Source organism: Lepus europaeus, chromosome 18 (assembly GCF_033115175.1).
Source record: "Lepus europaeus isolate LE1 chromosome 18, mLepTim1.pri, whole genome shotgun sequence".
In the NCBI taxonomy this organism is placed as follows: domain Eukaryota; kingdom Metazoa; phylum Chordata; class Mammalia; order Lagomorpha; family Leporidae; genus Lepus; species Lepus europaeus.
In genome coordinates this window covers 34110894-34127108 of record NC_084844.1, presented here as the reverse complement: position 1 = coordinate 34127108, position 16215 = coordinate 34110894, and the positions used below count along the sequence as shown (strand labels likewise).

General features: G+C 42.5%; 1 protein-coding gene and 1 pseudogene across 2 annotated transcripts in view; one reads left to right on the top strand and one right to left on the bottom strand.

Annotated features, from left to right (window-relative positions):
* The window catches only part of TRIM37 (tripartite motif containing 37), a 177555-nt gene that overhangs the window by 17934 nt on the left and 143406 nt on the right, over positions 1-16215 (top strand). For both annotated transcript variants that reach the window (XM_062216752.1, XM_062216753.1), the window contains exons 4-7: positions 1830-1946; positions 8382-8469; positions 12092-12214; positions 14901-15024. In XM_062216752.1, the coding sequence (XP_062072736.1) occupies positions 1830-1946; positions 8382-8469; positions 12092-12214; positions 14901-15024 (452 nt within the window). The remainder of the gene's footprint in view (positions 1-1829; positions 1947-8381; positions 8470-12091; positions 12215-14900; positions 15025-16215) is intronic.
* Positions 14582-14705, bottom strand: LOC133747400 (small nucleolar RNA SNORA51; annotated as a pseudogene).

Genomic DNA, 16215 nt, shown 5'->3' with positions numbered 1-16215 from the left:
AGGAGAGGCAGAGAGAAAGAGAAGTCTTCCATCTGCTGGTTCACTACCCACCTGGCTGCAATGGCTGGAGCTGTGCCGATCTGGAGACAAGAACCAGGAGCTTCTTCCAGGTCTCTCATGTGGGTGCAGGGGCCCAAGGACTTGGGCCATCTTCTACTGCTTTCCCAGGGCACAGCAGTGAGCTGAATTGGAAGTGGTGCAGCTGGGACTTGAACCAGTGCCCATATGCTGGCACTACAGATGGTGCTTTACACACTATGCCACAGCGCCAGTCCTTACCCATTTTTCTGGTATTGTTTATTGTGGTCACATTAGCTTATATTCTAGCCAGCACTATCAAATGGAACTTGCTGTAATGATTGAAATTTTCTATTCCTGCACTAATACGGTAGCCACTAGCTATATTTGTGGCTGTTGAGCATCTGGAATGTGGTCCAGTATAACTGTGATGAAATTTAATTTTTATTTATTTTGTTTTAAGGATTTTATTTATTTATTCGTGAGGTGGAATTACAGGGAGAGGTGAAGATAGAGAAAAAGGTCTTCCATCTGCTGGTTCACTCTTCAGATGGCCACAATGGCTGGAACTGGGTTGATCTGAAGCCAGAAGCCAGTGTTTCTTACAGATCTCCCATGTGGCTGCAGGTGCCAAGCACTTGGGCCTTCTTCCACTGTTTTCCTAGTCTATCAGCAGAGAGCTGGATCAGAACTGTAGCAGCCAGGTCATGAACTGGAGTACACATGGGATGCTGGCACTGCAGGTGGAGGCTTAGCCTACTATGCCATATCGCCAGCCCATTTTATTTAATTTTAATTTTTAAAAACATTTTTAAAAAGATTTATTTTTATTTATTCAAAATGAGTGACAGGGAGGGAGAGATAATCCAAATGGTAGTTCACTTCTCAAATGGCCACAACAGCCCATTCTGGGCCAGGCTGATGCCAGGAACAGAAAGCTTCATTCTGGTCTCCTACATGGGTGACAGGAGCCCACGTTTTTGGGACATCCTCGGCTGCCTTCCCACGCACATTAGCAGGTAGCTGGATAGAAAGCAGTGTAGCCAGGACTCGAATTGGCACTCGGATATGGGGTTCTGTTGTCACATGGCAGCTTAACCTGCTGTGCCACAACACTGGCCCTTAATTTTCATCTTAATTTGAATAGTCCGGGTCCTGCGCCGTGGTGTAATGGGTAAAGCTGCCACCTTCAATGCTGGCATCCCATATGGGTTTTGGTTCGAGTCCTGGCTTCTCCACTTCTGATCCAGCTCTCTGCTATGGCCTGGGAAAGCAGTAGAAGATGGCCCAAGTCCTTGAGCCCCTGTAGCTGCATTAGAGACCCGGAACAAGCTCCTGGCTTCGGATTGGTGCAGCTCTAACCATTGTGGCCAATTAGGGATTGAACCAACAGATGGAAGACCTCTCTCTCTCTGCCTCTCATTCTCTCTCTGTGTAACCCTAACTTTCAAGTAAATAAATACATCTTTAAAAAAAACCCCAAGTGTATAAAAAATGACAGGACATGACTAATATTTAAAAAAAAAAACAAAAGTTGAATAGTCTGATATAGCTAGTGACTGTCATTTTGAACAGTACAGCTTTAGACCAAAGGAGTTGAGGATTCAATCTGTAATCCACATTGTCAGTAATTATTTTGTTCACTTTTTTTGAGTTAGTAATGTAAAAATAAGTTGTAAATTATTCTTTTCATTATAACTTTGTTATCTTAACAATGTTGTATGAGTCTGATTATGAGCTATATTTTGAGGAGTGTGTTTATTTTAAAGAATAATCTCAAGTTAAAATGTATACATGGATTTTCTCCTCAGTGCTCCACTCCAGCTGCGAGAACTGGTAAACTGTCGTTGGGCTGAAGAAGTCACACAACAGCTTGATACTCTTCAACTTTGCAGTCTCACCAAACATGAAGAAAACGAAAAGGACAAGTATGTCCTCAGTTTTTTTGATCAGTATTTAATGGATTTTACCATACATTATTTTAATGGCACTATAATGGCATTTCCCTTTTATTTGTAAGTTAGTAATATATTACTAACATAGTTTTTGTTTATTAAAGATTAATTAGGCCGGCGCCGTGGCTTAACAGGCTAATCCTCCACCTTGCGGCGCCAGCACACCGGGTTCTAGTCCCAGTTGGGGCGCCGGATTCTATCCCGGTTGCCCCTCTTCCAGGCCAGCTCTCTGCTATGGCCCGGGAAGGCAGTGGAGGATGGCCCAAGTCCTTGGGCCCTGCACCCCATGGGAGACCAGGAGAAGCGCCTGGCTCCTGGCTTCGGATCAGTGAGATGTGCCGGCCGCAGCGGCCATTGGAGGGCGAACCAGCGGCAAAAAGGAAGACCTTTCACTCTGTCTCTCTCTCTTACTATCCACTCTGCCTGTCAAAAAAAAAAAAAAAAAAGATTAATTTATTTGGGAGGTAGAGTTATAGTTTGAAGGAAACGGAGATAAAAAGGTCTTCCATCACTGATTCATTCCTCAAATGGCTGCAATGGCCAGAGCTGGGCTGACCCAAAGCCAGGAGCCAGATGCTTCTCCTGGGTCCACACGTGGGTGCAGGGCCCTATGCACTTAGGCCATTTTTTACTATTATCCCCAGGCCATAGCAGAGAGCTGGATAGGAAGAGGAGCAGCTGGGATACGAACCGTCACCTATATGGAATGCTGGTGCCATAGGCGGAGGCTTAGCCCACTGTGCTACAGCACCAGTCTCCATAGTTTTTAATTTTTAAACAATGTTTATTTTCTGTGTACACAAATGTACACAGAGTACTGTGGTAATTTATGATGATTCTAAGGAAAATGAGATAATGATTTCTGCTTCACTGTTTAATGGTGGACAGACTGATAATACAATGTTCAGTCATTTTGGGGAACATCCAAGGGAAGCAAAATCTTTAGGGGACAGTGATTGAAGACTTACCATGTAATAAGGGTGGTTATGGGGAGCAGATAAAGGAAGACTTAGTGAAGTGGTAGTAATTTTACAGGCAAAGAAGCTACAGCATGGTGATTTGCAGGGCTTCACTGTCTGGCAATAATATAACAATTGAATTAGAGGAGGTTCCAGTACTCTTGAGTGTTTAGAAATAAAGTCATATCTGTTTCTGTCTATTTACAACATGCTAAAACAAGAGGTTAGGACTTTAGGGGTTACTAGAAAACAATCTATATATTCATCATTGTATTGAAGAAATAGAACTCTAAGAATGAAAGAGACTTAACACACTAATACATAATCAGAAATAAGACTCTGTTATTTCCACAACTATACTAGTTAAACAGGGCTCTTAAGATTTTCTGTTACTTCTGGGGTCTCAACCCAAATGATGATTAAATCACCATTCAGTCCTTTTTTTTTTTTTTTTTTTTAAATGGAACTTCTTAAAGATTTATTTTATTTATTTGAAAGGCAGAATTCTGGGGAGACGGAGACACAGATCTTCCATCGCATTGGTTCACTCCCTATAAGGTTGAGCCAGACTGAAGCCAGGAGCTAGGAGTTTTGAACCTCATCTAGGTCTCCCATGTGGGTGCTGGAGCCCAAGCACTTGCTCTGTCTTTCTTTGGTGTCCCAGGTGTATTAACTGAGAGCTGGTCTGGAAGAGGAGCAGCCAGGACTTGAACTAGCAGCCTTATGGGATGCCACTGTTACAGGCAACAGCTTTGCCTACTATGCCACAACCCTGGTCCTTAGAGTAACACGTTTGATAGATGAACACTGCCATGTAGAGAAACATTACCTGTTTGGAAAAGCCCTTTACCTCTTGTTGGGCTTTTATTAGATTCTGTCTTGAAAGGAATGAAACTGCTACAGTTTGCTAATCTGCTGAAAATACCTAGAGGCCACAGATTTTAAGAATTTTTCTAGTGAATTTCTACATTGTAAAAGCCATATTATAAACTTGGTGGTTTGGAAATCTTGCTAAATGAGCTTTCAGACATCTAATATCCTGTTATAACTTTTATTAATTTCCTATTTGAAATTAAGATTATTTATGAATCAGAAATATACAGTATAGACCTATTTACCTATTTTGTCTGAGTCTAGTGCAAGCCCTTCAAAAGTGAAGTGCTTTTTTAAAAATATTTTCTTTTTATTTGAAAGGGAAAGATACAGATAAAGCTTCATTCTGCTAGTTCGCTCTCCAAATGCCTATAACAGCCAGGAGCCTGGACTGCAATCTGAGTCTCCCATATGGGTGCAAGAACTCAAGTACTTGGGCCAAGGTGCACATTAGCAGGAAGCTGGATTGGAAGGGGAGGAGCCACGACTAAAATCAGGCACTCTGATATGGGATGCGGGTGTCCTAAGTGACAACCACTGCTCCAAACACCTGCCCCTCAAATGCTTTTTGAAAGATGCAAGAGTGTCTGCTTTGTAGGCAAGACAAAACTTAATTTAAAAAAATTTTTAAAACCATAATATAAAATTTACCTTAACCATTTTTAAAAAGATTTATTTATTTATCTGAAAGGCGGAGTTACAGAGGAAGAGAGAGAGAGGTCTTCCATCTATTGGCCCACTGCCCAGATAGCTGTAATGGCCGGAGCTGGCTGATCCGGAGCCAGGAGCTTCTTCTGGGTCTCTGACGTGGGAGCAAGGGCCCAAGGACTTGGGCCTTCTTCCACTGCCTTCCCAGGCCATAGCCGAGAGCTGGATCAGAAGTGGAGCAATCAGGACTTGAACTGGCACCCACATGGGATGCTGGCACTGCAGGCGGCAGCTTTTACCTGCGATGCCACAGCACCAGCCCCAGCCATTTTTAAGTACAGTTCTATAGTGTTAAATATGTCCCCAGAACTTTTTCAGTTGGGAGATCTGAAACTATACCCATTAAACAAGTGCACGGTTTCTTGTCCCACCAGCCCTTCACTTTAACCACTGTAATTTCTTTTTCTGTGAGTTTGCACTAGATACTTTATTTAAGTAGAATCATACACTTAGCATAATGCTCTAATGGTGCGTGTCAGAATTTTCTTCCTTTTTAATGCTGAATAATATTCCATTGTATGTGTATGCCACATTTTTTTCCATTCATCTGTCAATGAACATTTGAATTCTGTTGTGAATAATGCTGTTATGAACATGAGTATTTATGTCTTTGAGACTATACTTTGAGTTCTTTTAGATGTATATCCAGAAGTAGAATTACAAGATCATAGGATAGGGGCCAGCGCTGTGGCAAAGTGGGTCAGGCCACCACCTTCAGTACCGGCATCCCAAGTAGGTGCCAGTTCTAGACCCAGCTGCTCCACTTCCTATCCAGCTCTCTTCTGTGGCCTGGGAAAGCAGTAGAGGATGGCCTAAGTCCTTTGGCCCCTGCACCCCCATGGGGGACCCGGAAGAAGCTTCTGACTGCTGGCTTTGGATCTGCTCAGCTCCAATCGTTGCAGCCGTCTGGGGAGTGGACCAGCGGCTAGAAGACCTCTCTTTCTCTCCCTCCCTCTCTCCCTCTCTCCCTCTTCCCTCCCCCCTCCCCCCTCTCTTTCTCTCTCCCTGCCTCTCCTTCTTTCTCTGTGTAACTGTGACTTTCAAGTAAAATAAATAAATGTTTAACAAAAAAGATCACAGGATCATATTTTTTGTTTTTTTGAATCTGTATTATTCACAGTGTCTATATAATGTTGTCATTCCATCCTTAGTTCACAAGGGTTCCATGTTCTCATCCTGGCCAGTATTTTTTTGTCTGTTTGTTTGTTTTAAGAATTAATTAATTAATTTATTTGAAAGAGTTGCAGAGGCAGAGGCAGGAGGCAGAGAGAGAGATAGATCTTCCATCGCTGATTCACTTTCTAGATGGCCAGAGCTGGGCTGATCCAAAGCCAGGAGTCAAGAGCCTCTTCCGGGTCTCCCATGAGGGTGGAGCAGCTGGGACTCAAACTGGTGCCCATATGAGATGCCAGCACTGCAGGCTGCGGCTTTACCCTCTATGCCACAGTGCCGGCCCCATGTTTTTTATCTTTTGGTAACAGCTGTCTTAATGGGTATGAAGTTTTGACTTAGATTTTCCCTAATGCTTATTGATGACAAATATCTTTTTTATGTTTGTTTGCTACTTGTATATCTTTTAGAGAAATTTGTATTCAAGTCCTTTGCCCAGTTTTAAATTGGGATTTAAAAAAATTTTTTTTAAGGATTTATTTATTTGAAAGGTAGAATTACAGAGAGGGGAAAAGTGAGAGAGAGAGATCTTCCATCTGCTGATTTACTCCCCAAATGGCTACATTGGCCAGAGCTAGGCCAAGCTGAAGCCAAGAGCTTCTTTCGCATCTACCATGTGGGTGGGAGGGGCCCAAGCACTTGTGTCATCTTCCTCTGCTTTCCCAGGTGCATTCACCAGGAGCTGGATGGGAAGTAGAGCAGCTGTGACCAGCACCCTTGTGGGTTGGTGACGCTGCAGGCAGCAGCTTAACCTGTGCCACAGCTCTGGCCCCTAAAATGTTTTTTTATTTGAGCTATGGCAATCCTTTATATATTCTGGATGTTAACCCCTTAACAGATGCATGATTTGCAATTTTTTTTCCTTCCCATAGGTTACCTTTTTCACCCTATTTATTGTGACTCAATATGTGGAAGTTTTTAATTTTGATGCAGTTCAATTTGTCTATTTTTACTTTTTATTGCCAGAGTTTTTGCTACTATATCCAAGAAATCACTGTTAACTTCAGTGTCATGAAGCTTTAACCTGGTGCTTTCCTTTTTTTTTTTTTAAAGATTTATTTATTCAGGGGCCAGCACTGTGGCACAGCTAGTTAATGCCCTGGCCTGAAGCGCCGGCATCCCATGCGGGCACTGGTTCTAGTCCTGGCTGCTCCACTTCCGATCCAGCTCTCTGCCGTGGCCTGGGAGGGCAATGGAGGATGGCCCAAACCCTTGGCCCCTGCACCCGCATGGGAGACCTGGAGGAGGCTCCTGGCTCCTGGCTTTGGATTGGCGCAGTTCTGGCCAGTGCAGCCAACTGGGGAGTGAACAGCGGATGGAAGACCTCTCTCTCTCTCTCTGCCTCTCCTCTCTCTGTGTAACTCTGACTCTCAAGTAAAAAATAAAAATAAATCTAAAAAAAAAAAAAAAAGATTTGTTTATTCATTTGAAAGAGCCACACAGAGAGGAGAGGCAGGCAGAGAGAGAGAGGTCTTCCATCCGATGGTTCACTCCCCAACTGGCCGCAACGGCTGGAGCTGTGCCGATCTGGAACCAGGAGCCTCCTCTGGGCCTCCCACGCGGGCGCAGGGGCCCAAGGACTTGGGCCACCCTCCACCGCAATCCCAGGCCATAGCAGAGAGCTGGATGAGAAGTGGAGCAGCCATGGCTAGAACCAGTGCCCACATGGGATGCCAGCGCCTCATGCCAGGGCGTTAACCCACTGCGCCATAGCACCGGCCCCACCCAGTGTTTTCCTCTAAGAGTTTTATCGTTCTTGATTTTACATTTATGTCTTTGATCTAATTTGAATTCATTTTAAAAAATAAAATATAAAGCAAGGGTCTGTATTAGTCTGCTAGGGATGCCATAACAACATCACTGACAGGTGGTTTAAATAATAGAAAATTTTTTTCTCACAGTTCTAAAGGTTGTGAGTCTAAGATTAAGGTGCTGGTAGGGTTGGTTTCTGGTGATACCTCTTTCCCTCTTAGATGGCTGCCTTCTTGCTCTGTCTTCACATGGCCTTTACTGTGGGCATCTGTAGTCTTGATGTATTTTAAGGACACTTATGTTGGATTTAAGTCCCAACCCTGTGACCTGCTTGATCTTCCTTAAAGGCCTCATTTCCAAAAAGCGTCACATTGTTCAGTCAGGCCTCCACATGGGAATATTTTTTAGGTGGGGAAAGGGCCCTTGAATTCAGACTGAGTTCAACTTCATTGTTTTGCATATAATACCTAGTTCAAGAGAAAATTTAAGATTGAGTTGCTCACTTCTCATGAGCATTCAGTATTTTGTTGTGCAGTTCATCATGTGTCCTGGTTATTGTTTTCATTGCCTACAGCAGTAAAGGCATTGGTGCATGCACACATGCTTGGTAGGTATCGACATGTAATCAGTCAGATAATTAAGCACTTCATTAATGTTACAGAATTTATCATCTGTAGTGACGCTAGGAAATTGTGCTATATTAGCATTTGTATGTTAGTTACAAATGAATCTGGATTTTGTATGGTTTATAAGGTCTGGATTAATTAAAATTAATACTTCACAAAGTTTTGTCCATGTGTAATTCTTTAGATTAATTAATGGAAGCCATGGAATACCTTTTATGTTTTCTAGACATGTAAAATTAACTGTCCGGCTTTAGGAATTTGTTGAGGTAATTGTTTTAATTTTTATTAATTTATAACTACTTTCTTTTCATAATGTATAGGTGTGAAAATCACCATGAGAAACTTAGCGTATTTTGCTGGACTTGTAAGAAGTGTATCTGCCATCAGTGTGCACTTTGGGGAGGAATGGTGAGTGGAACAAATTCAGTATATTCTTTTTAGTTAGTACATTAGTTAGAAGGATTTAAATCATGTTAGATTTAGGTAGAAAATAGTATCAATTTACTTTTTTTTAGCATGATAATAAAAATGTGTCTGCTCTAAAGAGACCTTACTCAAGCTATTATATCTTCTCTTAGTCCAAAAGAACCTCTTTGGTGGAGATGTTTGACATAGGATATAAACCTTTTATTTAGATTTTTTTTTTTAATTTTTTTTTTTTTTTTTTTGACAGGCAGAGTGGACAGTGAGAGAGAGAGACAGAGAGAAAGGTCTTCCTTTTTGCCATTGGTTCAACCTCCAATGGCCACCACGGCTGGTGTGCTGCGGCTGGCACATTGCGCTGATCTGAAGCCAGGAGCCAGGTGCTTCTCCTGGTCTCCCATGGGGTGCAGGGCCCAAGGACTTGGGCCATCCTCCACTGCATTTCCGGGCCATAGCAGAGAGCTGGCCTGGAAGAGGGGCAGCCGGGACAGAATCCGGCGCCCCGACCGGGACTAGAACCTGGTGTGCCGGCGCTGCGAGGTGGAGGATTAGCCTATTGAGCCGCGGTGCCAGCCTTATTTAGATATTTTAACCTGTTGTAAGATCAAGGTCTTTTATTTGGTTAAAGATCATTTGACCTGATAGACCGGCCTTGATTTCTAGTTTTGGGATTTTTCGAACTAGAACAAGAACTTAAAACACTTCTGAAGCAATGTGAGTGTAATATCTATATTTTTAAAAAAGACTCTTTTTCACTTTTTTAGTTGATTTTCTTCAGTTAAATTCCAAAACAGATTTTTTTTTAAAAGATTTATTTATTTTACTTGAAAGTCATAGTTAGGGGCCGGCACCGTGGCTGACTTGGTTAATCCTCCACTTGTGGGCCAGCATCCCACATGGGTGCTAGGTTCTAGTCCCGGTTGCTCCTCTTCCAGTCTAGCTCTCTGCTGTGGTCCTGGAGGGCAGTGGAGGATGGCCCAAGTGCTTTGGCCCCTGCACCCGCTTGGGGGACCAGGAGGAAGCACCTGGCTCCGGTTTTGGATCGGTGCAGTGCCAGCTGTGGCGGCCATTTGGGGAGTGAACCAACGGGAGGAAGACCTTTCTCTCTGTCTCTCTCTCACTGTCTATAGCTCTACCTGTCAAATAAAAAAAGAAAAAAAAAAAAAAGTTACACAGAGAGGAGAGGCAGAGAGTGAGAGAGATAGAGGTCTTCCATCCGCTGGTTGACACCCCAGATGGCCGGAACAGCCAGAGCTGCGCCGATCTGAAGCCTGGAACTTCTTCCAGGTCTCCCACACGGGTACAGGGGCCCAAGGACTTGGGCCATCTTCCACCACCTTCCCAGGCCACAACAGAGAGCTGGATCAGAAGTGGAGCAGCTGGACCTCGAGCCGGCACCCACGTGGGATGCTGACACTACAGGTGGCAGCTTCACCTGCTGTGCTGCAACGCCAGCCCCCCAAAACAGATTTTTAGCAAGCCTGCCTTTATCAAGTCTAAATCATTTAAGTTAGGGTTTCTAGAATCAGCATTTCATTTTATAATTGTGTTCTAGTGTTAATATTTAGCTGAATTATTCATCTATGATGTTGACTACAGTTGGTTCAAACTCAGTAGATTGTTAATGAGAATATTTGATAGAGCAAAAGTAGGTAGGTATCTAGAATTGCTTGTTAGCCATGAGGACTAACCATTGTTTGGGTATCAATCACCATGTTTTACATGAAAGCCAGCAGGCCAAATTTGTTAGGTAGAGCTAGGTTAAAAGAGCGTTTTGTTCTAATTTGAATACTTATGTACTGACTAGAAAAAATTAGGTTCCTACAGTTTAATACTTAAATAGATTGGGTTTTGTAAGAGACAATGGACTTTTTTTTTTTTTTTTTTTTTTAAGATTTATTTGTTTATTTGTAAGGTGGAGAGAGAGAGAGAGAGAGAGAGAGAAAGAAAGAGAAAGAAGTCTTCCATCCAATGGTTCACTCCCCAGGTGGTCGCAATGGCTGGAGTTGGGCTGATCTGAAGCCAAGAGCCTGGAGGTTCTTCCGGGTCTCCCATGTGGGTACAGGAGCCCATGCAGTTGGGCCATCTTCTGCTTTCCCAGGCCATAGCAGAGATCTGGATTGGAAGTGGAGCAGCTGGGTCTCAAACCAGTGCCCATATGGGATGCCAGCACTGTAGGTGGTGACTTTACCCACCATGCCACAGCACAGGCCCCTGGACACGTTGTATAAGAGAACATGGAAAAATCTCTTTTTTCTTTTGTGAACTACTATGGGGTGCTTTGGCTAAAAAAGACAATTCTAATAAGAACTTACCTGTTATAAGAAGTTTCTTGTAATAAAAGTTTATTAGCTTTATGTAATCTTTCAGAGTTTTAAATTACAGTACCAAAATTGGATAGCAAATTGACTTTAGGTTCGTAGATTCAGAAATTGTTCTTTGAGCTGAATGCAACTGGATTTGCAAGGTTTATTTCTCTACAGTAACTTTTTGTGGATGAGAAGTATATTTGTTGCTGTTGCTAATTATGTAACTGGAATTTTCCTCAGATATCTTTCTTTTTTTTTTATTATTAAACTTTTATTTAATGAATATAAATTTCCAAAGTACAGCTTATGGGTTACAATGGCTTCCCCCTCCCAAAACTTCCCTCCCACCCAGATATCTTTCTAATTTTTAAATTGTGCCAGCAACTGAAGATTTGGTGATAAGCAAGACAGATAACAGGCAATTGTACATTTAACTGATATGGTAAATTTTAGGAATAAATAAAGAGACCTGAGAGGCTGACCCTGTAAGACTGCGTTAAGCTCCAAAGGATGAGTAGGACTTAAGACCTGCCGAGATGGGTGAAGGAATATGAAGGATAATTATTATTTTATTATTTTTAAAAATTATTTGTTTATTTATTTGAAAGTCAAGAGTTACACAGAGAAGGAGAGGAAGAGAGAGACAGGTCTTCCTTTCGCTGTTTCACTCCCCAGTTGGCTGCAACGGCTGGAGCTGTGCTGATCCGAAGCCAGGAGCCAGGAAGGTATTCCAGGTCTCCAGTGCAGGTGCAGGGGCCCGAAGAATTGGACCATCTTGTACTGCTTTCACAGGCCATAGCAGAGGACTGGATTGCAAGTGGGGCAGCCAGGATTTGAACTTTCGCCCATATGGGATGCTGGCACTGCAGGTGGCGACTTAACCTGTTGCGCCACAGTGCTGGCCCTGGATAATTATTTTTGAATAAAAGTAAATAACTTTTGCAACAGTCTTTTGGAAAGAAGTTTGAGGACATGGAAGAAGGTCATTGCTGGGGAAGAATGGTTAATAAGATGGCAAATGGTTTGGGCTGTGATTTGAGGATTTTGGTTTTTTCCCTAATGAGTCAAGATATCTAGGTAAGTTAAAATTTTCCTTTATAAGCTTAAAGGAGTTCCTACATGGGCCAACAGATTTTAAGCAAACAGTGGCTATTTTTAACAAAACAAAGGTAGCTAACAAGATAAAATTCATTTGAAAATATTTATCATTCTATTAGTGTTTATAGAGTGTTTAAAAGCAATATAAATGCAAATAAGAAATGAGAATGTTCTAAAACTGCTCTTATTAATTTAAATAGCATGGTGGGCATACCTTTAAACCTTTGGCAGAAATTTATGAACAGCACGTCACTAAAGTGAATGAAGAGGTTGCCAAACTTCGTCGACGTCTTATGGAACTGATCAGCTTAGTTCAAGAAGTGGTAAGACTAGTATTACAAGATAATTATCCTTTTTGTACTATATAACATTTTAAAATACAAATTGACTAGATGTTAAAATCAAATTTGTCAAGATTTGAATATTTGATAGGATCTATCCATAGTCAATCTCATCAATTTCAGACTAGCCAAGCTATTGGCATCCAAGGTCTTAGTCTTTAGGGGCACAACTGAAACCAGAGTATCAGTTAATGAAATCCATTTGATACAGATTCAATAATTGACTTCTGAACAGAGTCAGTGTTAATTTTTTTTGAAGATTTATTTTATTTGAAAGGCAGTTACAGGGGGAGGGAGAGACAGATCTTCTACCCGCTGATTCACTCCCTAAGTGGCCACAATGGACAGGGCTGAAGCCAGGAGCCAGGAACTTGTTCTGGGTCTCCCTCATGACTGCAGAGGCCCAAGGATTTGGGCTATACTCCTCTGCTTTCCTAGGCACATTAGCAGGGAGCTAAATTGGAAATGGAGCAGCCAGGACTCAAATTGGCACCCATGTGCGATGCTGGTGTTGCTGGCGGGGACTTGACCCACTATGTCACAACGCCAGCCCCAGTATTGACTTTTTATAGAGTCATTAAATTATTCATTCTTTGGATCCCCAGCTTTTGAGAGTGTTTCTGCTACCAAGGAATGAGTTATTTCTGATTTGCTGATTAGAACTCTACAGAGTTGAAACCATAATAATTATCAGTACTGTTCAGAACTTTTATGACTCAGATGGCTATGGTAAACTGTTCATTATTTGCAATGTTATATCTATGAAAAATGTGGTTTCAAATAATTAAGTACTAAAAATACTTGTGGAGTATATTCTGTCTAAAGTTGCCAGAAAAGGCAGTTATAAACCAGTTTGTAGACCGTTTCTAACTTAGAACAGAAGCCAGGAGATCCTTCCTTTTCTCCCACTGGGGTGTCAGAGGCCCAGGTACTTGGGCCATTATCTACTGCTTTCCCAGGTTCCTTTGCTGGGAGCTAAAGCAGAAGCAGAGCAGCTGGGACAGAAACCATTGCTTTCATGTGGTGTTACAGGTGACAGGTCAACCCACTGTGCCCCAGTGCCAGTCTCAATAGATTCTTTTGTGTGTGTGTGTATGTGTGTGTGTTTTAACAGTGTTTTTATTATGAAATGTAAATTTATAAAATGTTTTATATAAAATGAACAATTTTCATGTAGTTCATATATTACAGATTTAGGAGCATAGTGATACTTTGCACCCTACCCCTACCTTTCTTTTTTTTTTGACAGGCAGAGTGGACAGTGAGAGAGAGAAAGAGAAAGGTCTTCCTTTTTGCCGTTGGTTTACCTTCCAATGGCTGCCGTGGCCTGCGCGCTGCGGCTGGCGCACCGCACTGATTCAAAGGCAGGAGCCAGGTGCTTCTCCTGGTCTCCCATGGGGTGCAGGGCCCAAGGACTTGGGCCATCCTCCACTGCACTCCCTGGCCACAGCAGAGAGCTGGCCTGGAAGAGGGGCAACCGGGACAGGATCGGCGCCCCGACCGGGACTAGAACCCGGTGTGCTGGCGCCGCAGGCAGAGGATTAGCCTATTGAGCCGTGGCGCCGGCCTACCCCTACCTTTCTTCCTGCCCAAACTCCCACTCTCCCCCCTTGTTCCATTGGTATTTTTATTTTAATTTTTATAATTACATATTTTAAGTAAATAATTCAACAAATAATAATAATAATAATAAAAACACTGTTCCTCAACAGTAGACACAAGGGCTGTAAACAAAAACCAAACCTCAAAGTATCAATTTTGCTCCCAGTAGATTTTTAAAAATATTTAATTTCTTTTATGGCTTTGTCAGCATGTGAACTGGCTTTACTTTTATGTTTTGAAATGTATCCTATCAGGAATGTATTTGGGGCTTTGAGTATGTGTAGTCTATGTTACCTAAATCATTTTTTTGAAATTATGAATCTTTATTGATTTCTTTAAAAAATGTCATATAATTGATTATGCCTTGTTTACTTTTTAGGATCTATTTTTTTCTTTTTCATTATAATTTATTTGGAAGAATTAGAGAGCTAGAGACAGAGATTTGCCATCTGCTGGTTCACTCCTCAAATGGCTGCAATAGCTTGTGCTGGGACAGGCTGAAGCCAGGAGCTGGGAGCTTCATCTGGTTTCCCACTTGAGTGACAAGGGCTAAAGTACTTGGCCCATTCTCTGCTGCTTTCTCAGGCACATTAGCAGGGACCTGGATCAGAAGTGGAGTGGCCAGGGCTCACATATAGCTAATGCAATGCTGGCATCAGAGGCTATGGCTTAAACTTCTGTGCCACAGTGCTGGCCATATAGGTCTCTCTCTTTTTCTTTTTCTTTTCTTTTTTTTTTTTTTCAACTCCATGTCCCCCCATTCACAATACAGACCAGGCACGAGGCCTGAGCTGAGGTGTATGTGGGGAAGCTCTACTCTGCCTCCTCTTTCTATGCAGTCAGTGTAAGAACACAGCCTGTCACAGGGTCTTTCTTAACTGACTCACTTCAATGCACAACATTTTTAAAGCACCTAATCTATATCGATAATTTAAAGATATTTTTTACTTTTGATTTCTAAGGAGGGAATTAGCTGATTTTGAGAATAATTACAGTAGGTTACATTAATGTTTATTTGCTACTGCTTTTTAAAATTCAAAATTTTTTTGCCTATTTTATCTTCTAGGAAAGAAACGTAGAAGCTGTAAGAAATGCAAAAGATGAACGTGTTCGGGAAATTAGGAATTCAGTTGAGATGATGATTGCACGGTTAGATACACAGCTGAAGAATAAGCTTATTACGTTGATGGGTGAGTGTTTATGCTTCTGGGGTACATGGTACTTCTAGCCTCCTTAGGGTTTGATCTTTGAGTAGCAAAGGTTGATGAATTGTTACAGGCTCAAAAGGAACCTTGAGATTTTAGGCAACTACGTGTTATAATCTGGACAGATGACTTTTCTTTAGAGATGGTTGGATAGAAAAGTTTCATGGCTATTTGGATGGGATCCTGTTTGTTTATTTATTTTTTATTTATTTATTTTTTTGACAGGCATAGTGGACAGTGAAAGAGAGAGAGAGACAGAGAGAAAGGTCTTCCTTTGCTGTTGGTTCACCCTCCAATGGCCGCCGCGGCCCACGCGCTGCGCCCGGTGCACCGCACTGATCCGAAGGCAGGAGCCAGGTGCTTCTCCTGGTCTCCCATGCGGGTGCAGGGCCCAAGCACTTGGGCCATCCTCCACTGCCTTCCCGGGCCATAGCAGAGAGCTGGCCTGGAAGAGGGGCAACCGGGACAGAATCCGGCACCCCGACCGGGACTAGAACCCAGTGTGCCGGCACCGTAAGGCGGAGGATTAGCCTATTGAGCCATGGCGCCAGCCTGGATGGGATCCTAATGACCATTAAGCCTTGTTGTTAGGCAGCAGTTTTCTACCTCCTTCAAATCTAGTCAGAGGGGCCAGCGCTGTAGCGTGGAAGGTAAAGCCGCCGCCTGCAGTACTGGCGTTCCATATGAGCACCAGTATGAGTCCTGGGTGCTCCACTTCTGATCTAGCTCTCTGCTATGGCCTGGGAAAGCAGTAGAAGATGGCCCAAGTCCTTGGACCCCTGTACCTGCTTGGGAGACTGGGAAGAAGCTCCTGGCTCCTGGCTTCAGATCGGCACAGCTCTGGCTGTTGTGGCCACTTGGTGAGTGAACCAGCAGATAGAAAACCTCTGTCTCTCTCTTTGCCTCTCCTTCTCTCTCAGTGTAACTCTGACTTTCAAATAAAATAAATCTTAAAAAAATTAATCAATTCCCACTACTAATGTTCCATTTCTTTCAGTGCATCTTCATTGAAGATGAAGAACTAACATTTGAAAATTTCAGGGTGATCTACTCAGTTTTTTCTTAGTGATTTAAAATCTTGATTTTTGGTTTCTAGGAGGTCCATATTAAATCTAAATTATTTATTTTTTTAAAGATTTATTTACTTATTTGAATGGCAGAGTTAGAGAGAAGGAG